This window comes from Perissodus microlepis, chromosome 7, assembly GCF_051167445.1.
Source record: "Perissodus microlepis isolate ML-2025 ecotype Zambia chromosome 7, ASM5116744v1, whole genome shotgun sequence".
Classification (NCBI taxonomy): domain Eukaryota; kingdom Metazoa; phylum Chordata; class Actinopteri; order Cichliformes; family Cichlidae; genus Perissodus; species Perissodus microlepis.
In genome coordinates, this window is record NC_140467.1 from 12,961,265 (window position 1) to 12,985,383 (window position 24,119).

At 39.5% G+C, this 24,119-nt stretch overlaps 1 protein-coding gene across 8 annotated transcripts in view; it reads right to left on the reverse strand.

Moving 5' to 3' along the window:
• megf11 (multiple EGF-like-domains 11) overlaps positions 1-24,119 on the reverse strand; it is a 77,739-nt gene that overhangs the window by 42,935 nt on the left and 10,685 nt on the right. For 5 of the 8 annotated variants that reach the window (XM_084933518.1, XM_084933514.1, XM_084933520.1 and 2 more), the window contains exons 2-7: positions 18,154-18,282; positions 15,035-15,143; positions 13,696-13,797; positions 13,215-13,315; positions 8,961-9,053; positions 8,787-8,807 (exon numbers count right to left, since the gene is read on the reverse strand). In XM_084933518.1, coding sequence (XP_084789644.1) covers positions 8,787-8,807; positions 8,961-9,053; positions 13,215-13,315; positions 13,696-13,797; positions 15,035-15,135 — 418 coding nt within the window. In that variant the 5' untranslated portion in view covers positions 15,136-15,143; positions 18,154-18,282. The remainder of the gene's footprint in view (positions 1-8,786; positions 8,808-8,960; positions 9,054-13,214; positions 13,316-13,695; positions 13,798-15,034; positions 15,144-18,153; positions 18,283-24,119) is intronic. The other 3 variants (XM_084933519.1, XM_084933517.1, XM_084933516.1) reach the window with 1 other exon arrangement.

Here is a 24,119-nt window from a genome sequence, read left to right on the forward strand (position 1 = left end):
AAGAGCAGGGTCAGCATGGGGCATAAAACCACCCGCATGACATAAGAGAAGAAACATAGTTTAAAAATATCTAAAACTAGACAGATTTGCTCATCGGTCAGGTTTTGATTAAAAGTTTTAAGGAATAAACAAATGACACAAGAGAAGGGAAAAAATCCGCCCAAAAGCTTTAAGAGTCAGCAGAAGGAACAGTGATATTGATCCATGGACCTTAACCCTCTTTTTGTTCTGTGGCAGAGGGCGAATTTGTCATTCATACTACAGTATGCCTGTGCCTGAAATGGAAGTGAGTCCCAGAATTATAATACAAGGGAATGTTTAAAGTGTGAAAGCTGAGAGAATCACATGGTGTCAAGTTTCTTTGCTAATCTAATTTCTCAGGAGGGACTCATCACTTTGAGGATGCGGGTGCCTGAACCAGTAAGTCAGCATTTTCTGTCTTTTATCCATCTAAACTCAATTGAAAGGTCTTAATGAAGTGTGCAGTACAGGACATGATGGACCCCTATAGGTAGGTGTGCTTTTTTTTCCTAAACATTGTACTGGTTGGTGATGTGTGCTCACCCAATCAGGGCAAAAAGACAATTTTAGTGGCACTGACGACTAATTTTAGATGAGCGTCTGCAGAACACAGATTGGATCGTCATGAATACATCCTTGTGTGGGGTAACGATTACATTTCCTCTAAAATTTCCTTTGATCCTTATCATTCAGATGCCCTTTTGTCAATGGTTAAATCCCAAGCTACATCTCTTTGTTCCAGTTAGTATGCCCTAGCTATGTGATAGCGTATCTTTGCGTTTTGTCTGTTTCCTTTTTTCTTTGTGGCAACAGCCACCAATTTAATTGAATTTCTTGGCTTTTAATGTCTGCATTACTCTAATCAGAGAAGAGTAGAGTTGTTTATCTCGACCTTGGTAGAATTAGCAGAGGGTATTTGTGGAGATGTAGAATTAGCAGAGGGTATTTGTGGAGATGTTAATGCACAAACAATTCTGCAAGATCGTAACCTCAGCTTTTATTGATCAACTAGTCCAAGGTGCTTATAGACTTTCCTGACACTGCCATGCACCCAGGCACTCTCACACACACACACACACACACACACACACACACACACACACACAAAAAAAAAAAAATTATTCTTGCGACAAGCTGCAGTAAACTCACACCAAATATAAACAATAGTTTTATTCTTTTGTCAGCCTTGTTTGCGGGTGGATAATTTTAAGATGCTACCACTGGCTAATTCATCAATCACAGACAGTAGAAAGATAGGGCTTGTACCAAAGTAGGGTCCAGGGAAATTTGCTATCTCACACAAACAACATGCAATATAACCTTCTGAGAGGGTAGCGCGGCTGCAGGCGAGGCAGAACACAGCAGAATGCAAAATACAACCCCAAATACCCTAGGGCCCGGAGGCAAATTTGATTAAAAGTTTGTTTTTCTTCACTCTCAACAAACGGAGGAGCTCGTCGATGCGGCACTGACAGTTAATTGGACTTGGCAGGGCCACGAGTTCATTCGTCAGCATTGTGTGGGGCTGGCCTAGGAGGAGCAGGACAATCGATGTCCCTCAGGACGGCCTGTAATCACTGCAACACTCCAATGAAGTCCAGGGTTAAACATCAGGAGATTGCAGGTGCACCAAAGCATCTGAGAAAGACTGCTAATATGTTCCCTCTCCCAAAGCAAGGCAAGGACACAGCAACGCAGCACCCAAAGGACTGTGGCGATCCTCAAGCTATTATTCTTATCATAATGATCATGAGTCCAAGGTCCTGAGAGGTGATTGGGGCATCTATTACTAATACGTTGCTAATAAAATGTGATATCTGTATATGGGGTACAAGGTAGAAGATATATGTGGATGTGTGTGGATATGATAGTTTACCCTTTATTTGTGCTTTCAACTTAATAACACTGAAGTATATATGCTTATAAACCTCATTAAATCTTGTGAAATTTAGCATATGTACTAAGAATAACTATCTGGGTACTGGGACTGACACAAGAGCTCAGTCTGAGGCGTCACAAAATGAAGCATGGGATATTAAAGCAGAAAGCACATTTCTACTACACAGATGGGAAAGATGAACACAAATAAATCATGGCAAAAAAATAAATATTCATTCCATGATTCTAGCTGCTTTATTGGGTAAATACTGAGAATTCTCAGATTACTAACGCAAAAACATAAGCAATCATACTAACAATAATCATACTTGAGCTACATTCACAACAGCTGACAGACATATTCAAACAATAATACGACATCATGACTTTTAGAAGTCAAATCATCATGGCTGATACTTACTGGGGGGCAAATGACCACAAACATTTTTTTAAGACTGTGAGGAGTCTGGCCTTCTCAGGTTTTTGAAGCCACTGGTCAGAATAGAAAAATAATGACACTGATGGATGGGAGGAGTTTTGTCTCCACGGAGCATTTTGACACCATGTGCAAATGTGTCCAATACTCAAATGACTGAAACAAACAACGCATTAGGCCACAAAACTAAGTGTGACTTATAGGCTGTAACATGATCCTAAAGCTGCTTTGTTCTGCATTAGTATTCAGGAGATATCTTATCTCTCTAAACTGTTATCATAGCATTTCAGCTATTTTAGACACACTGACCTTCTCTTAAGGACAGGAGATAAGGCTTTTTAATGTCCTTATTAAATCAAGCCATCTATACAGGCTCTCAGAGCTGGGTGGTGTGTTCCAGGAGCCCTTAACTCTCTCTCTCTCTTTCTCTCTTACTGACTAATGACAAGCATGAGGGTGATAATGACCCTCGGAACTTCATGTTATACCATCCTAACCATCACCATGCACCATGAGTATGACATCCACCAGCTTTTTATATGTGAAATACTAAGAATTCATACATGCATCTCTCTCTCTCCTCTCATATATATATATATATATATATATATATATATATATATATATATATATATATAAAATCACAGTATGCAGCAGACATATGGATGCACAACACATCAAACCTTGAAGCAGATGGGTTACAGCAACTGGGTGCCACTCCTGTCAGCTAGAAAAAAAAATTTAATTTGCCTAATCTGGTAAATGTCCTTTATCAATGTTTCATTCAGATGTTAGGGAGAGAATTTGGTGTAAACAACATGACATTATGGATCCATCCTGCCTTGTTTTAAAACTTCAGGCTGGTTATAATGGTGTGGGGAATATGTTCCTGGCACGCTTTGGGTCTCTTAGTACCAACTGAGTATTATTTAAACATCACAGCCAGCCTGAGTATTGTTGCTGTATTTTTTCTGACCATATCCATTCCTTTATGACCACAGTGTACCCATCTTTAGATGGCTGCTTCCAGCCTGCTGATGTGCAATGTCACAAATTTCAGATTTTCTGAACAATGTTGAGTTCACTGTTCTCAATTGGCCTCCACACTCACCAGATCTAGACAGATAAGATAAATAGATTCTATCTATCTATCACACGCATACATACAAAGATACATACCTAACCCCCACCACACACACACACACCTACACACATACACACACACGTCAGGCATTCTCCCAAAAGTAATGGAGCAGTGAGCTCTTGGGGAATAATAAATCCTGCTTAATGGGATGGTACAAAAAAATCTTCAGAGGCTGGCAAAGTCAATCTGCATGCTTGGCCAATGAGGCTTGTATGTACAGAAAGTATACGAGACCTGTAAGTGTGTGTGTGTATGTGTGTGTGTGTGTGTGTGTGTAAAAGATTATGATTATTGTACTCAGTGAGAACATTTTTCAGTAATGAATATTTAATTCATTTTGGATGTGTGCACGTGTGTGTGTGTGTGTGTGCTTGTCAGCTCGTAGCCAAGAATGCTGTCAGCTGTGGTGTGTGCGCCACATTTCATTTGATGGACTCAATATCAGTCAGTTGAAGTCTCTGCACAGTGATTTACACTACACATAAGTCACACGAGTCAGTGTGAGGCATGCAGGGAAAGATCTGAGAGGCGTGCTGTCTGAAGCACGTCCTGAAACATCTCTTTCAGAGCCCGAGCAGTGGCATCCACATGGTTTAATCTTTTCTGTTTAACAGTCACCACTGGGTTTTAAAATTGCACACAACCAACTCAAATGACTAAAGTTAGCATCCAAAGTCCTTCTTAAGTTCTAAATAGCAAGTAATGGACTATTAGTGAAATAAAAAGTTTAACAATTTGTGCTCACTATTTCAACTGTCCAAGACTATAGTTATATATTAAGTTGTTAGAGTTTTGCTTTTGAATGCAAGGCACTACAAATTTTTCCTAACTGCACCCAAATAGTAAACAGAATGACAAGATATATATATCAAAGTTAAGATCATGTGGACCTTTATTGTTAACAGCACAAATTAAATAGGAAGTCGCTCACATTACCTGTTCCACATATTTTCACAATGCCCCCAAGTGGCAGTGTGAAGCTACAACATGTATATACAGGCCTACAAAGCTGTGTGTGGAACATATATGCATAGAGACTACCAGCACGCTACCATGTCGGGACCTTAAGCACAGCTTTTGCATACTTGGCAGTACACAAAATGGCTCCACCATCCACAGGGAACCCTGAGTCATTCACAAAAACAAACCTCTGCGAGCACAGTAGGCCTCAACTGCACTGATGCAAGCACACACTTGCACAGCAGCACGAGGCTCTATAGATCGGTCCGTCTTCTGTCCCCTTGAGAAAAACTGTTGCCTGGGCGCTTTGATCTATCAAAATGAATGAGGCAGTTGGCATCGACTGAAATAAGCAGCAAGGAACCCACTTCAGAATGATAGAGTTAGAATATTTATAGTTCTCCAAAAATGCCTCTTTACATGCTTGTATAATGAGGAATTCAATCGATGTGGACGTCTTTTTAAAAACACGATTCACTTTTTTTTTGCTTGCTGTTGTTGACGTGCAGGCGTCATCTCAAAGAAAAGTGACTTGTTGAAACACACACGCTCACAAACAAACGTTCAACACTCTGTCTCTAAGATTAATGAAGGGAGAAGTTTCGGGAGCAAAGTAAGGTGACATTTGGAGTGATGTGTCAAGTGAGAGTGAATCTCTGTGTGCTATGCCGATGTTCAATGTAATTCAGTCCCTTGGTCTTTGACAGCAATGCATATCAATGTCCTGCTGCTGTGGGATTGGAGAGAAACCATCTGGCTTAGATGCTCTTCTGAGAATAATGTGTAAATACTGTCGACGTGTGCCAGAGGGAGTCCTCGTGAGAGTGTTTTTCAAGTCAAAATGAAGTTTAACAGCTTCTGGTCTGTTGGTCTTGGTCGGGCTACTCTTTCATTTTACATCTACAGTTGTTGGGGCAAAACAAGCTAACAAAGCTAAAAGCACAAATCGTTTAATTCTGTTTGAGCCACATTACTGTGATTGCAATCCCAAATTCCTAAATCTAATAAAAACAAATCATTGATTTAAATCCATAAAAATGGACAGTTTTAGTGGTCAATTAGCATTTGTAACATCTGATCTGGTGCAGCATAGCATAAAAAAGCCATTCATCAGCCACATTTATCAATTAACCACGTGTATAGCACACACAGCAATAGCTGCTTTGCCATCTGAATACATGAGGGAGGAATATGTTACCTCATGGGCCATGGCTGACCAAACACATTAGATTTGGCTGTTAAGTGTGATAGATTTCTTTTTAGAATGCAAGGGAAGCTTTGCGGTTAACAAACCTGAACTACTTCTTGGACTTTCCAGATACTTATATCGGTGGCATTGATTCTTAGAATCTCTGCACAAGTGGGCGTACATTTTCCACCACGATAGGGGAAAGAAATCTCCAAGAAGGCTGAGGAAAGAAACATTAAAAGCTTCATATGCACATTTCTTCTCCCCGAGCACCAGGAACATATCATTATCTGACTGAATCACATGAAATCAATGATAGTGCTTCATTGCACCTAATATTTTACAAGCGATGGCAGTCACGGCTAAATATACCTTACGACATCTATCTTGATCATTCTTTTTATTTGAAAGCTGTTATTACTGTAGCAAACAGTGACCCGGTGTGACAGACTCATCAAGAGGGATTAAATCACAAGAGCTGAAAAATACACGGAAATAAAGGAAGGGAAAAAAAGGACCAGGTCATTTCTCTGCAACTTCACAAAGAGTCTACCGCTAAACCCAAGAAACTCATAAGAGTCTCTAAAAAACTTTATATAGATTTTATTCAATAAACTGATAATATTCTACAAAGATTTGATTTCCCGTTTTATCTCATACTGTGTGCTTCTTTTTTTACGCTAACATGTAGTATATTTGCTGCAAACTACAACCAATAACAGCAGTAGCATACATCAGAAAACTAAAATGACTAAAGACATACTGTTCGGTCCCATGAGCAGAGCTCCATCTATCTGAATTGCCATTGCAAAAAAAATAAAATAAATAAATCTGCTGCTGTCCCTGCTTTATTGAACCTAATATTTTTTGTCCATTTTTTTATTTACATGGTGGAATTTCTATTGTGAACATTGTTATTTCTCCAAGACAAACCCTACTGACAAAACAAAGTATACACAGTGGCACAGAGAGGACAAATAGATGCATTTCAATATGAAAAGAAGAGAAAGCAAAAGAACAGACAAAACAAGCACAACATTGGGGGGGAAAAAACAGACAAAAGCAAACATTAACAGGTACAGGGCACTCTTTCAATGCCCTAAACTGTTAAATTAAAAAATAAACAACTGATTCATGACAAGTGATTAGGAGAACATTTTCAAGACCACGTTCCACAAACACAATGTGCAGGCATTAGAGCAATCACACTAACCAACAGCAGCAATTAATCATTCATCACTCTGGGAAAACAAAGCCTCCCCTCAAAATACTCAAAATCCACACATGACAGAAAGCAAGCATCACTCATGTGCTTTTTCTGTTTTATGTGTGGTCCACATCTACCAGTGTGTCCTTGAGATGAGTCTGAGACACCCCAGAACTCGAGGCAGGTCACAGGGCAGGTCTGGTCTCAGTGGGAATATAGCTTCAGGCCGAGAAAAAGGATGAAATGTTTTCTGGCTACAGCAGGTGGACAACAGCAGGCGAAAACAAAAAAACAAACCAAAAAAAAAAAACAAAAGAAACCAGGCTAGATCTCTCTTCAGCCTTCACCACCATTCCCAGCACAATTTACTGACTTTCTCCCACCTTATCGCCTTCCCTTTTCTGGCAACAAACAGTGCAACTCTTTATTTCCACCACCTGACCCATATACAAAACTGTTTCCTGGTGGGTGCTGCTCCAGAAACAAAGTCCAAGCCTTTGATCCAGCTCCAGATCATTGGCTGAAAGGCTGTCACTTCAGCTTTAGACCGCACAGCATCCCACGGCAGCTCTTCATCTCCAAGCCTGGACGGCACACTTTTTCTTTTTTTAAATTTTAATCACATTCACAAATCCTTTGTCATATGATGAACTCATTTTGCCTTCTCACCAGCTATGGAATTGGCTTTTATGCGAACACAAACACCTCGAGTCAAACATAATAGTGGTAAAATAAACAGCAAATAAAGCATGACATTGATTGTGTTGGAGCTGATTTGGTGTTAATGTGTGTATTTCAGCCCACTTGTGCCATAATATGAAGCCTGCATCCATTTGCATAAAGACTTTTACCTAACCGCCTCATCTGTCTGTGCTGAGCGAATGCAGAATTTACAGTGAAAGACAAAAAAAAAACATGCTGCACCATTTACACGACGGAAAAAGAGGGCAGATTTAATTTAAAAATTGGCACACATTCCTTATTTCGACAGATGAAAGCTCGTAAATGAAAAAACCTGGAATCATGCCTGGTATGGAAATCTAAAGTTATGAATAATGCCTCTGTCTCAATCATCAAGTCTGTTTTAACAAGGTGGATTAGCCAAGCGCCTGCAGGCTCAAGCGCACACACGACTGCACTCCTAACCAACTAAGAGTGGGACAAGAGTCCCCGAGGGCCCTGAACCTCACACATCCTCCCTGTTGGACCCTCACCAGTCTGTAGGAGTGAGCAGCAGCAGCAGCAGCAGCAAACAGCTCAGGCTTGTCATTTATGCCCACGAATCCACCTCCGATAGGCCACTGCTGCTGCGCAGGCAGCTGATTTACACACAGTTGCTAATCAGCGAATGGCTCTCCTGCTAATGAAAACTCATAGATCTATACAATAGCACTACTGATTTGATTTTATCTGCCATAACTCATTCCTAAATATGCAACGGTTAAATGCAAGTGGGAGTGGAGAGTTGAAGTTAAGAATTAGAGGTCAGAAATGTTGATGCAGGAAATGGTGATATGTTGCCATGGCTATTGCTATATTTGCCCTGACCTAAGTATAAAAGGCCTTCTGTATCTACATTTCTCTGCTAGCATACATTTCACAAAGGAGAAAATAGACTCTTCCCTCCTGCTTGGCCTCAGTGACACTCCAGCATTTAGTTGATTGCAGGATGAATATGTCTAACTCCACCCTCCCATCCAGCTCTAGGTGCTGAGGAAACCCCAGTAAATAGAAGACCAATACAATGCCTTGTTTCAGCTTGGCACTGATTCATCATTGCACTGAACAAGCCACGAGCATCAGTCTAATCATGATTAAGACCATAACAGAGAGTTTGGTAGACACGGGGTGGGGGGGGGGGGGGGGAATGCAACCATCCATCCATCCGCTATATTCATCAAGCAAATCACTTCCACTTCCAGCAAATGAAAATGAATTCATTGTAACTTACCTGTTCCATTGGCTGTGCTTGCTAAGAAGAGAGGATACAAAGCTGAGCAGCTTTGAGGTAGATGGGCATTGTGGCAAAACACACTGAGTCTTATGGACTAACTGGCTGTGAAGCCATTTAGAAATAAATGGGTCTTAATGGTTAACTGGAAAATTAAAAGAAAAGTGCCCTCACCACTGGAGCAGTCCAGTCCTCCCCATCCGGGCTCACACTGGCATGTATCGGGAGACACGCAGCGACCGTGGACACACTCCTCTGTGCACAGAGCTAAAATAGACAAAGACATTTCCTCATCAGCACAGTTTATAATTGCATTGGAACACACACACACACACACACACACACACACACACACACACAGAGTGTAAACCGTCATTAAAGCACCAATAAACAGCATAATGAAAAGCACCAAGATAACAGCTGAAAGAAAATGGCCCATAAAACTGAACACTCAATATCTCCTGAATACCATCAAAGGACTGAATCTTAGCTCTGGCGCTCATATTTAACATCCATCTCAGCTACTTGACAATAGGCTAAACGATTCGCTAGCAGCCAAAGTCCTTGGTCAACACTTGGTTTATCATGTAGTTTTACTTTCCACAATGACTCGCTATCGGCAGGTCGGGGCATGACGGAACAAGCTGTAAATCCTCCCTAATTTGATCAGCCAGTGCTTTGTCATATAGTGATGCTTTAATGTAGCAGGTCCAGGCACTGCAGTGTTTACTTAGTATGCAGTTTTCTTGATCATTCATATTGAACAACACAGCACCCAATTGATTGGGCTGGCATTAGTATTCTTGCAAGTGTGTTCACAAAAGTTGGATTTTTTTTTTCTTTGAGCTGGAAAATAAAGTGACCCATGTGGATTTATTTTTTCCACAGTGTTTCAAAGTAAGAAGGAAAAGGATGACAAAAATAGGTACTTAGCATTAATAACTATATGGCAGCCAAGGTCATCTGGCCAACAGGGTTAAGACAGACAGGCTCTTATCTGAGGAAGGAAACACGACGAGAGAGAAACTCTGCCTGATGGGAATCAGCAGTCCTCTAACATGGCCTGTGGAGGGATAATACGCAATCCAAGGGCGGCAGAGCAGACAGTCCATCCCCTTAACTGATCAGAGCTCATCCAACACTCCATCCAAGTTCTGCTTCCTTTGTTCCTTATTTTTTTGTGATGTGGTCAAAAGTGAAAAAGGGACAGGGGATAGCATCTAGCAGGGTTTTTTTTCTTAACAATATAAGTCCTGTGTTCAACACTATGGCACCCATCCTGCAGGTACAGAGGTCAGGAGGAGCTGGCTGCAGGCCTGAACAGTGCCGCTATAGATTATCACTCAGTCAGGCTTCGATTAAGCTCCGCCACCAACTCAAAAGATGCAGCAGGAAAGGAGAAAAAGGAGTGAACGCCAGACAGCAACAAGCTGGCGCTAATCGCAGAAATGCTCCCACGGCAAAAATGGTAAACCAGAGATTGAAAGATAATTCAGGGCAGATTTTCTGAACATCACTCTGGCAGAGAACTGTCTAATTACAGTAAGCCAGCAAAAAGAAAAGGGGGAAGAGCTTCCACATTTGTGCTGACGAAGGTAGTGAGATCGACTACCTGTAATCAATGAGCCCACAGTATGCAGAGTATTCAAAGAGAAGAGGAGACGAATTCAATGTCACCACGATGAGTTGATTTCGTTTAGTTTCAATCAGCAAATTCTGATCAGCGAGAACAGGGAAATGCAAATGTGTCACATCCTTTAGAAAAAAAAGAAATATGGAAATGAAGTTTTGAATATGGGAGAAAGGATAAAGCGCACCCTTCTCCTGAGATCTGAACCGGTGTACTGAAGGGATGGCATAATAAAGTAGGAGGTAGGTCTTTCATTTTAATTGAAATTCATGAATCACTCTGCCTAACTCATGTCTAAGGAATCTGTTGGAAAATTGAGTCTTTCATCTAGATAAAAGGCTAATCTAACTCATTATGCAGAGGTGTTATCAGGACGGGGAACAATGGAGCTAATTGGTGATTGTCATGCAGTGTTAATAAATTTAATATTTTTACCCAGGAAAACCGCAATCTTTTAAAATGTTGAATATTATAAATCTTTACTGTCCCTTCCTGTTGTGGAAAGCTTTCCTGCAGTAACCAAAAGAAAAAAAAGGGTCTACCAGTGCCATTTTTTTTGCCAGTGTTTATGATTCTTGTAGTCGTAGTGCTTTGTAGTGGAAAAAGCTTGAAACAAGGTGATGCAGCTGATGGTTGAATCATTCTAAGACAGATGCCAGCAGAGCCTATCAAACAACTTCCTGCATAACTTCTTTTCCGGGCCTCTGTCTAGCACAGAGACGGTTTATTTTAAAACTGTGTCTTTGAAGCATTAAAAAAATGCAACAAAGCCAAAAATGAAAAAGAAATCAAAGGCGCACGATCCCTTTCTGGAGCCAAATCTCATCATCTTACTGATGGTGAAAGCTCAAATGTGAAACTTATCAAAACCCGACTAATTCTGCAGCGAAGGTCTTTTTTAAAATGGACAGGCAAGAGTCACGCAGGAGTCATCTGGCCTAAATGTTTTGCGAAAAGAGAGACTCAGAGCCCCGCAGAGCCTGTCAGCCTCAGAAGATATTACGAGCTGTTGTCATTAGTGAGCTCATCTTGCTTCCTTTGCACAACTGTAATAATCATGCTTATTAGGTGGGAAATGAGTTCCTCGCATCCTCTACATAGACTAGTTACATATTAAGCTAATGACTTACGACAGATCAAAGGTCACAGAAATAATAAACACCTCTCATTGGAAACTTCAAGCACTAATTAGAAAAAAGCAGATCAAAGTTCAGCGCATCACGGAGCGTTAAATGTTAAAAAAAAAAAAATCACTTCTTACAGACAAAACGAAACACAACAACAAACAAAGAAAAGGCATCTTTTAAGAGTGTCGGAAGCATTAGCATTTTGTGTGTTTCTGTAATGCTTGCTCCACATCCCCAAATTCATTAACTGCCTCTCACTGGAGCTAATGTGAGTGCTGATGTGGTGCCATATGACAAAAAAAACGAAAGAAGGCAGGATTAAAAGGCAAACCCTCTTGAAGCTTTTCTGACTCTTAATGAAACAGACTTCATGGGGAAAAGCTACACTAAACTAACAATACACAAGGGAGGGATATTTTACATTCAGTAAACAATAAAATGTCTCGAAATAGATGACTTGAGTTAATTTTGGTTCGATTTCCTCTATAATGCCCCCTTTTGTCACTGCATGCAAAACAGCTTGGGGAGTACAAATCTCTTAATCCTAGTAGTGAGAGTGCTAGGATTAAAAGAGAGCAGTTTGCAAAGCCAGCAAAAAGCAAAAACTGCCCTCTTGGCCCCTATCAACTCAATCTCCTCTATTCACCTGACACAGGCCGCAATGGCCTGATACTGTATTATACAATAAAATAAAGCACGCTTACTGATAAAGACGAGCCAAATTCAAGAGGCGGCATCGCAGTTAGCAGATTCACCTTGTTAACACCCTGAAAAGACTATTAATGAACAAATGTCTCTGTTGTCAGTTAAATGGTTAATGAATACATTATTGATCAGTCTGCTCTTCACTTCTCCAGACCCCCATATAATCACACGGGCTCTCACTCTTTGTTGGCTGACTTCCTGGGGAGCTGTTACCCCGAGGCTAGGAAAGCTTAGACAAGGACAAGCTCAGCTGTGGTCAAAGAGCACACGGTGGGGTTACTATATCAGAAGCTAGCTCATGTTGCAAAAGATGATGAAAACTATTATTGAAGACCAATTTTAATTAAATTCTTTTTTAAGGCAAATGAAATATTCAGTGAGGTCAGCGTAACAAATACTGTGAACAGCTTGCAAAAGTGTTCAGTTGAATGCGTGCGAGTGAAATTAGACATTGAAGCTATTGAATTGACAGTGAATGACTGTTTTAAGCGCACTGTTACAACCTAATTTTCAAGGCCCTTGCTCTTTTAAGTTATTGAAGTCTGTTGTGGTTTTATGGTGGGTGTTATACATCCTTGGTCTGTAACCAGTATGCTCTCGGCTCGTTAATTTTTCTCATTGTTATACAACTTCAATTAAGCTACTCTAACAGAAAGAGCAAAGCAGGGAGCAGACCATGTTGTAAAACAGTGAGTGACCTTATTAAATCATGCTCAGTCATTTTAAATTGACTTAATCCGCATATTATACATGGTGGCACGCTAGCAAAGAAGGCAGGAGTGGACTGCTATTGAGGGATCAGACAGGAGACTTGGGCAGCAGCGGCCTGTACGGAAGTTGCGTCTTTACTTGCAAGCCACTCAGACTAACAATAAATCCTAATATTTTATTTTCTTAAAATCTCCTGCAGATACAACCTGAAATGTCGTGAGCAAAGACTTAGGAATTAAAAAAAGGTGCACTCACGAACACACAAGTCTCCGCTTTCAAAGTAACCAGGGCAACACTGCGAGCGGCGCCTATACATGGTCCTCACTCCACGCCGGTAAGCTGTCTTATAGCTGATCCTGAAAAAGCAGACACACAGGGACAGCTACGTGAGGTAAAGAGTGATCCTTTCTGAAGGGCAGGAAGCAAACAAACTCGAAACAGTAACTTAATGTTTTGTTGTTATTTGTCATTTTATCAAAGTACACACAGAAAAATCATTATTAAGTGGAATTTTACCCCCAAATAAAAATCCACTTGTAGGAGGTCTCTGTTTACTCATTTAGTTGATGGAGCTATCAACCTTGATTAAGCAATTAAAACATAATGTCTTCAAAACAACACAATTACAGTCACTGGCATCCTCTGGGGGTACAGTAAAGGTTGTGCTACTTAAAACAAAAACAAAAAAACAAGTAAAATATAATAAGGAAACAAATTCTGAGACCTACAAACTCACCTGTGCTTTGTGCATTTAAACCAGTTGAGGATGTCTGTGCATCTAGTGTAATAGATCTGGTCGAATGGGTGAGCGTAGGATTCCTGGACAGTCACCGCATAGCTGAAAGACAAATGTTTAAGGACACCAGTTGCAGAAAGAAGGACTGTACCATACTTGCTTGTACTCTGGCTTATTATTTCTACCCCTTTAAATTGTGGTAGAGATTTAAAATGTATTCTCCTCTAAATTTTAGATTCAGATGCTGTGCTCTTTACTTTTTGCATTTATTTGACTCCTAGAATTTTCAGCATGGTTTCTGTTTAAGATCTTAAATGTAAACAAGCGCCTGTTAAAATCTTGAAATGCCGGTCCTATAGTCTCCAATAATTTTGGCTTTCAGTCCCTGCCGCAGGCACAAAGAAAAGCAGCCATTAGTCTGGGCTTCTTGTCATCTATTAAATGTCTGAGTGTTCTAATAAGCTCTACCTAGGAGACATTTACCCTTTGAATTTTTTACATGGTTTGACTTAAATAACAATTTTAGAAAAAAATGGTGAAAGGTGGCATTATTTAAAAAATATTACAGGGAAGTCAAACATTTTAAATATTTGAGCAGCCAAACTTTGTTTATTTTTCTTTTTTGTGAATCATCACAAAAAAATCATTTTTTAAATCACTTAGACCTAACCCTACCCTAACCCTATTAAACTGGGTCAGGTTTTACCAGCTATAGCAATAAAATGCTAATTATTAAGAATCAGAAAGTCACTGATGCCATTTTCAACACAGTGTCATTTTCCTGCATAGTGAAGCTTTGACTTTAAAATAAAGGATATGAAAACACTAAAAAAAAGTTGATATTTATGATATATGGTCTGCGGATATTGGAGGACCTAAAAGCCATAACCATACTGCCCACTTAGGGAATCCATTTCGATGCCAACAAGGTGGAACCACAAAGTACCCTCACCTTGGTCAGGCAATAATCCAGATAATATATCTTCACAGCTTTCTTTCCTCCCCTTTGCGCCACAGACAGAAATTATTCCTGCTTATTTCTCATAAGTGACACTGCCCAGCAAAGCTAATAATTATTCAGGCTCTGTGGCATTTGCGATTGATTGGGATGAGAGTACACTGATCAATCTGCCTGTGTATTTCATTTGAAGCAGCAGCACCTCCCATCTCTCCGAGCTTGGCAACTTGAGCCGCTGTGAGATCAATACTGCTGTATGGACTTTGACAATAGATCAGAACTTTGGTTAAGAGAAGATATACTGAAAAAGTTTCAGAAGTGACAACGTCACTCATACGAATCAGCGTTTTCAGACGATTAAATACAAGGGAATGTGCTTACCTCTCCCAGTGGCTGCAGACATTGGGGTCATCTGGGTTTAGACTCAACGCACTGGTGGTGAGCGCAAGGAGCAAGGCCAGCAGAGGAACTGATGACCCCATCCTTCACTCTGAGAAGGAAACAGGGAGGAAACGTAGACAGTTGGGTGGTAGATGATAATTTCATTACATTTAAAGGAATAGTTTGACCTTTTAAAAACTGGCTTATTTTATTCCTGAGAGGTTTACCACATTAAGCTTCATTTGCTTGTGTGTATGTTAATGTGTTTTGTGTATAACAGGCTGCTTGAAGCTAATTGCCCCTAGTGGGATTAATAAACTTGTTTGTATTATATTGTGCCAGTTTGTTCGGTAAGGCTGATGTAATTGCAATTTCCAGGTTCAAATGCTTTTGATGACAAACACAAGCGTAAACTCTCCAATTGATTCATCAATACTCTGAATACTCCACTATTGTGATTGTCTAGCCGTTATCTCAGGTGGAATAATCAAGGGTACAATATAAGCATCAAAAAATAACAGTATTTAGAGGTTGGGAATCAAAAGGTTAGCAATAGGCTGTGCAGTTGGTCTGTAGGTTTTTGGACAATGACACCAGGTTTAATGTTGAGCTCAATCACAGCTGTTCAGACCTTTCTATTTGTAAGTGTCCTCACTTTTTGTGACTCTTGTTTTATAATGGTAGAAATTAGAGATGCATGAGTGGCGACACAAAGTTCCCCAAAGTAAACCATGGGGGATAACTGTGAAAAAGTTTTTATATCAAACAATCTAATCAGACACTTAAATCACCCTCACCCAGATTAACATGGACATAGCTAACAAAGGGAAAGAGCTCAGAGGCAGCTGCAAGTCAGCAGCCTCGGTATTAGCAAAATGATCAAAGAAGTTATGAGGAAAATGATGGAGATGGATGAAAAAAAAGAAAAAAGGGTTGGTGTCTGGTGAATTTAAACAAATTGGAAAAATATGTAAGTGCAATTTGTTTTGTTATACAAACTTGTTGCACCTGCTTTTGTTTGAGGTAAAAATATATCAGGTGAATGTCGGTGTACAACAACTCACGTTGACTTAATTATTTATACCTTTTTTCAGTAGCAGAGAATTGTTTATTGTTTTGAAAATTGTTTAAAGAGGAGAAGATTCTGTTTCTTTCTGTAGTTTTGGGGAAAATGTAAAGTTTAATAATTTATTTTATTATGAGAATAATATTTTACACTGAAGAAAAGTCGTTTTTTTGTTTGTATATGCTCTCATTTGTCATTCTTAGAAAAAAATTGCAATTGGCAAAAAGTCAGTATAAGCATGTTAAAAAATAAATAAATCAGAAATTTCAATCAAAAACGTACAACTGGTGAATCTCTACTGCATATGGATGGTTACCATGGATATGGCTATTGACTAAATATACAATATATCTGGGATACTATTGTTTTGTGGGACTTGAAGTTTGACTTAAGTGGACTATTTAACTCTCAAATACACCATAGCACTTTGTCCTCTGAGGTACTTAAAAGGACACGAAACCTAAATTTTTAAATATCATTATTTTTTCAAGCCCTTTAGTGGTAACTCCATAGAGTAAGACTCAACTGTGCTAAGCTAAGCTGACCAGCCGTTAGCTATAGTCCCATATAGTGGTGCATTTTCTTAGTTTATTTCCCATAAAAAACACACCAAACTATTTTATTTAAGTAGTTTTCACCTTGAAAACACTGTGTGTTCAATGGACACCTACTGTAGCAGCAACCTTTGGACCTTCTGTATAGACGTAAAGTGTCTGACTCGTGTTTTCTAGGAGGCAGCTTGCATGCCATTCAGAAACAAAAACAGAAAAAAAAGTTTTTATTCCACACATAAGAAAATTTAATCCTGGTTATACAGCTTTGTTGGTAAACTGTGACAGTCAGAAAACTATTGCTCCATGTCCCGCATCCTTGATGACCTTCTAAGATGCATATGCTGGCCCACCAATCTACTACATCTGCCTAGACTACAACAGAACAGATTCACAACAGCCAGACGAATTAATGGAGCATAATATCCTAAATTCCAGAATAAATTTACATAATCAAGATCAACCATTACAATTGGTGCAAATAGAAGATCATAATAAAATATTTAAATGTGGCTCAAGCAGAGTATTGGGCTAAGTTATCTATGGCTCTAATATCTACAGAAATGAAATCACCCAGTGACAGAGACAGACAGGCTGTTTACCCACTCAGGATTTTTCATTAGGCAGAAGAAGAGCACATATCATCAACAAAAGTGACAATGACAGATTAGGTATAGTAGTCCAGGTATAACACGTGCATGACTAACACAGCAAATTTCAGTTTTGCACAGTAGTAATAAAATACACAAATATGAAGTACACAGAAATGTTACAGCGCGGCATTTTGAGCAAAAATAATGAATTGTAATAGATTCAACATGATGCGTCTTTGTACAACTCAACATGTAGTGATACATCCATGTGTGGGCTGCGTGTGCTCTGCATGTGGTTTGCCGTGTTATGGGGATGTGTTCAATACTTCAGAGTGACTGTATCCAATAACGCACAAATTCACATGTTCAGCTAATCTTCTGCATTGATAGATGCATGTAGTTCACTCACATGTGAAAGAAAATCAATCAGAGCTCCACTTCCTCTGAGCAGCAGTTCATCTGAACAGGCAGAGGTTAAAGCCATGTTCATTTCCTTAACAGGATGATTAATCAAGATACACATGTGTTATGGGCTACAGCTGCTCTCATATTCAAGCGCTGCTCTGAAACAGTCGGGTTATACGCTACTACAGGGACACTGCTTGATGAACCAGAAAGCTTTTACTGTTTCTTTGATTAGACCATCTTCCTCTGCCATTTAATCTGAATGACTGTAGACCAGCTCAATATTTTTTTTTTTTTTTTTTTATTGTTCTCAATCACTAGTCTGAAAGGGGGGTAAGAGGTAATAAAATTGGGATTATCCTAAATATGTGGCAAGATTAAACAAATCAATGGCTATTAGTAAGCTTTAGAGTGAGGTCTGCAAGAAAATTAAGTGCCACAGTGCCCTCAAATGAGGAGACAGTGACAGATCTAATAGCCAGAGGCGTGTGGCCTAAAGCTCACCTAATCTTGCAGCCTGTGGTCTCTGGGTGTTTTCGGTGGCTGCTGAGGGGGCTCTGGAAGCAGAAAAAACACAGAAGTGCCAGTGCGCACACATACACTTGCTGGGTGAGGTGATGACAGGTCGCAGATCTGTGGGAGAGAAGAAAAATAATGAGCTTATGATGACACACAGAAGACACATGCTTCCTTGCTCGCTCTCACATGGACGCACGCACACAAACTCATAAATTTCTTATGGGATCAAGAGTCTCAACAGGCATATAGTTCAACAAAAGCTGCTCTTGAAAGGCCAGTTTACGCTGCGCAGCCTCCACATTCGAGCACACGGTTCTCATTTCCACCTACCTGGTATCCACATCCACACTAACTTACCCACAGGAATAAAAGCCTGCATTAACTCAAGAGGGGCTAATACAATGAACTCTCTTCACGTTTCAAACTCTGTGAGTGGTTTGTCCACAATGTGACAAGATCACATTAACCGTGATCATTAACAAAGCCTACACAAGGTTTATTGCAATAATTTGGAGAACATTCATGTGTTTATCATTTTTCTCATTACATTGGCTTTCGCTGGAAGGTCAGAGTGTAGGTTTGAGATTTTTCCGTCCTTCATTTGCTATGAATTCTAAATTAAGGTGCAAACACAGCCACAACAAAATAAAGGCTCAATAAATACTTTAACATCATTTCTTATTCATGTAAATAGTTTCCAAGGCCCGGCAATGAGAGGGAAGACTAAAGAATTACTGTAGGTCCACTTATTACGTCTGCTGAACATTAAGTCATTTAGAGATCTATGCTAGTCTGAAGCAATTTTAAATTTGCAGCACAATTATACAGCCAGTCAACAAATACAAAACAATGCACTCCCACTGTTATTACAACAAGCATCAAGAGAATGCTTGATTTGATTGGGTTAAAATTATCACCTTAATTATTAGGTTTGTGGGGAAAAATAATCAATACAGCATAGTATTGATTATTTTGTCTATGGATATTATGTTGATACAGAGACACCAAATATTGATATTTTATTAAATAAATTAAAATACTGTGGGAATATTAAGAACAAGCCGGCTTGAGTAAGCTTAGCTGGGCGCACTTAGCTTGACAAAGCTATGCCTATATTCAGAGCAAGCTAATGGGACAGTCACACAAGTAAAAAATAGGATGGAAATCTTGCATCTACAATAAAAGAAACAAAAAAGAAAACTCAGTGGCTACTTTGTGATTGTTTTGAATTTTTTCACCAAACTGTTGATGGTGTTGCACACTGTTGATCACAAGGTCGGCTAAGAGGAGGCAAACTTTCTCCAAACAGTCACAGTCTCACTTGGGATGACTGCAGTCACTCTCAGAGACGTTGTTGAAGGTTTGCAAATAATCACTAATCTCTAATTTATAAATGCTGACAGATAGCCAACATGTTGCCATCTGTTTGAATGAGTCTTTGTCAATGAGCCAACTTGAGGGGACTCGGCTCAACTGGCTGCCAGCTGGTTGTAGTCCGGTTATATTTCTATAGAACAGGAAGGCTGCTGTGCACAAATGTAACAGTTAAATGTACATTTCTGTTAATTGTGAGTTTCCATCTATGTAAACAACAGATGTGTGATTTTCGATGATTTATCACAATTACATGCTGTATTATCAAAAACAGATTGGATGTAATAGCCAACTTGATCCCATTTGGTTGCTGTCAGACTGATATCAGGCTGACTGTCTCTTATGGCAACATTTAAAATAACAGTCTCATTTTGCAGCAAAAAAAAAATGACTGAAGTGAGATCTTTTTTTTTTTTTTAACCATCAAAGGCAGAACAAAATGCAGTGGCCAATTTTGATTGGAAATCAAACCCTACGTGGAGATTTAATTCCAAATCCTAGCAAATCCTGTTAGATCTGGACAAAATCTACCTCCAGTGAGATATATGTGTGCAGCGCAGCATGCATCAGTAACAGCTTAGTGACATTAAAAATGTGAATGTCAAGGACAAAGACCTAGTTAACATTTTGCAATGCCTGATCACATGTTTGCTATTTCCCTTAACATGGATTTTAACATTAGAATGCATTGTTGGGGGCAAGCAACACGCCCTTTAATTAATGTTGAAATAACTTCTCTTCATTGCTGATTCTCCGTACCGAGAGCCCTGCATAAAAGACAAGCTGGATGAATATGACGGTTATCACTCAGGGCTCTGCTGTATGACTTCGCACTGTATCTGCTCAAATCCCTGAAAATAGATTCCCTCTTTTTTGACAAGAAAAGTGTTTACACCAACAAAATGCTCTCCAGAGACCTCACTCAACCTAAATGTATTTCACTTCTGCTCGTCGCCACTTTGATTACTGTGACAATGAAACCTTCCCACCGTTGTGCTGCTCCCAGTGAAAAAACAGCTGAAATAGCAACATCATTTAGGTACCGAGGTTAGACGAGTGCAAAGAACAAGAGGCAGAGTATAGTGAAGGTGTGTGTACGTGATTATATGGACTTCTGAATCTTGACAGGAACACCCGCAGTTTACATCGGACACCTGCCTGCAGAAACATTAAGTCCGATGAGACGGAGCCACCTTTGTCCCTTGCACTGCCTATCAGCGGGGACGTCTGCGTGATTAAAGCCATGTGTCTTCAGTATGTGACTTATTAAAGTGCAGTGCAATTAACCACCCTGTCCCCTGGCTGACCAACTCCTGCACTCTTCCATGAATGATGCTCAGCAGGCATGACTGACTAGCACAAGTTAGCTCACCTCCACTCTGTGGACCCCCTGCCGCTTTCAGGACCCTCTTAGTGCTAAATTTATCACAATGCTCTGTTTCCGCTAGCTTGTGTGAATTTACATAATCAAAAGCAGTCAACAAAAACAATGGCATCGCAGCCTTATCTGAGGCAGCGTTAGAGAACGCCGATCAGTCACGAGCTTCAGCCTGTAAAATGTCTTTGCACAATCAGCCTATTATCACAACTTCAAGCGGAGGGCTCGTATACAACTTTTATGAGAATTCTTCCAGCCACTCAATCTGTTTTGTAATAACTACTGAAGGATTCCCGCAGCAGCCTAATCTGAAGTGATCTAAAGGTTACGGCAGTAACCACGCAGCACAGAGTGCCAATGAGATAAGCCCCACTGCTGGCCACCTCTATCTCTTGCTGGGGGCGGTGAGTCATTAGGAGTCAGGCCTCATTACAGAGGCCACAGTGTGGCACACTGTACGCTCTGGTTCCCCTGGTTTCAGCCAAATACCTGAGTGTTAAGAGGCCAGAAAGAGATGGTTTCTCTGCAGGTACAACAAAACTACAAAAACTAGGTTCTAAAATCTGCTTATGAGTTGTATATTTGTATGTATATTTCAAAGCTTTATGATAGTGTTCTAATGAGAACCAATAGTAACTATAATCTGAGGGTACTGGTGCTTTATTTTTGAGCATTTGTTACTTTATACTCAATTATATTCAAAGTTAAATTATTATAAATACTTTTGGTATCACGTTATAATAATGTCACACTATTAAGCATTATTAAGGTAAGTGCTTAATTCATCATTTATATAGCATTACTCCTCCTTAGTGTGCTATTTATAAATACAGATATATTATTAAGACTATGATTGGCATCAGAGTGTGACATTATTAATATATAAAGTGCTACAGGTAGTAGTTACTTTGCTGACTAAAACTTGTGACATCTTTATGTTTTCTACATATTTTTTGTCAGTGACCTAAATTGCTATAGATTAAACAGTTTTTTATTTCAAACTTGTCTCCGCCTCAAATCATGAGACTAAAATACTGTTTCCCGTATCATATACTTATTAATAATATCAAATAATATTAGTATAATAACAGTTTGCTCCCAACAGGACCAACATAACGAGTGCTTATGTTTAAGAATAGTTTCCTAATGACAGGAGTGACTTGATTGCACATTTGAATGCTGGTTATTTTTACATTTTTGTATTTTAACTTACGTTTTTGGGTTTTGTTTTTTTTTTTTTTTTTTTTGCTTCACATTACTTGTTCTGTTCCTCTCTATACACAAATCACTTTAAAGAGACTAAGTGCATGCACTAGCATGGCAAGAGTACTGAAGTCATAAAGCCCGAGAGAGTGTTTGTCGCTGCATTTATGGGAATCTCAGTAATGCTGACAGGATGAAGTGGAGCCAAGGCAGCAATGCCTTATACCTGATCTCTCTCTCTAGGGTACTTCTCTATTTATTACACTTCAGTGATTAGGAATGCCAGCTTGACATGATCCAGCCAAGGATTAATTTCACAATCTCTCAATCTCAGGCTGGATACTCGCCATAATACTGCTTAGTTATGGTTATGGACATTAGCAGTTCAACTCATTTCTGAGGACAGAGGGCATACTGTGTTCAGATTATTTTATACAGGCCAGAAAAGAAAAGTTCCCCCTGCTTTAGCTATAGGCATCTGAATAAGATTTTTCAATCAGAGAGTGAAGATGGACAGGAAGACAGACGCGCAATATTCCTATTATTAATATGCATTAATATGTATGTAGTTTCCCACGAAAAACTGCTGCTTCTTGCTGCCACAGCACCTCACTGTACATTGTGCCTCTGGCGAAGTAGTGTATTTAAAAAACAAAAAATACACAAAAGCAGCCATTTTATTTTCAGCAGACTTTATCTTAAAAATTGGCACAATCGGTCTTATTGAGATTAGCCTGATTCGCGTCCTCAAATGAGTTTTTTGTTTCTCACTTTATTTCAGACTTTTTTTATTGTTTCAAATCCACACGTAGATAAGGAAAATAACAAATTATCTGTCCAAACATTATTTCAGCATAAGTTTAAAGGGGTACTGCAGTATATTTGTGCTTCCACAAAGCACAACAGGTTGGGAGACAGAGCGATAAGTGAGGATAACTATACATATACTCCTTAGTATGGATCAAAAGCCCTTCCCTTTACTGCTGGCATTTACTACTACCCCTCCCACATCTTGCAGACTTGACATCCTGGGTTTGCAGTGCAGTCCTTCTCTTAAATATGTGACTTTCAACCCCAACGTGATGTTGCTTGTGTTATTGTTTTAGTTTAAAAAAACTATTAAAAATTGTTATGTGCACAGTAGCTTCTCCAGTTTAACGATTTTCAGTAATTACATTAATTGCTACTAATTATTTAATTGGACTGTTAAACTTTCATTTTCAACTTTTTAGTGTTAGTTATGGTTGAAACTTGTTTTTGTTCCAGATTTTTGATCAGAAAAGTCCAATCAAGTGATTTGAATTCAGAATTTTAATGCAGTTATTCAAGCTGAGAAATTCAAATGTATGCCAGCAAATACTTTAGCCTGTAGAAAACACACAATCTGAAGAGCTCATCTTGGGGTGAGTATCTGACACGCTAAATGACTGTAATGAAAGAACCATTAGCTGCAGGAGGACAGTTTAAATATATCAATATATGCATTTATTCTGGTATTGAATAGATAATGAGAGCTTAGTTACGTTGCCTTACGTCAAGCCTTCATGCCAAGGGGCTCTACAAACTATTAATAAGCTCAAAACAATTACCTGGCAGTGTTGCCAAAGCCATGGGAATTACTGGGAAAGAGAGAGGAAAAATTAAAACAGCCTCTGCTTTTAAAGTCTCATGTAGCAACGACAACATCCACGAATGTGATTTCACTTTGGCTGGTGAAGCACCTGGAAAATGCTGTGCGTCGTTTAACAGAAGCTTAATTCTGCCCACATGGTTTATTCATGTGGCGACTGCTGATATCATGGTTCTCATAAATCACGCAGTGCGGAATGCTGGACATCCATGCGCTCAGGCAGGGCTCACTAATCTCAACACCATCTTTCATCTGAATAACCTTGCCTTACCGCAGGGCATGCCAACACCAGACTCAGCCCGTTGGAGGGAGCCTGTCCTCGTACTTTTATTTCTTTCACTCTGGGCACAAAGACTTTTCGCAGCC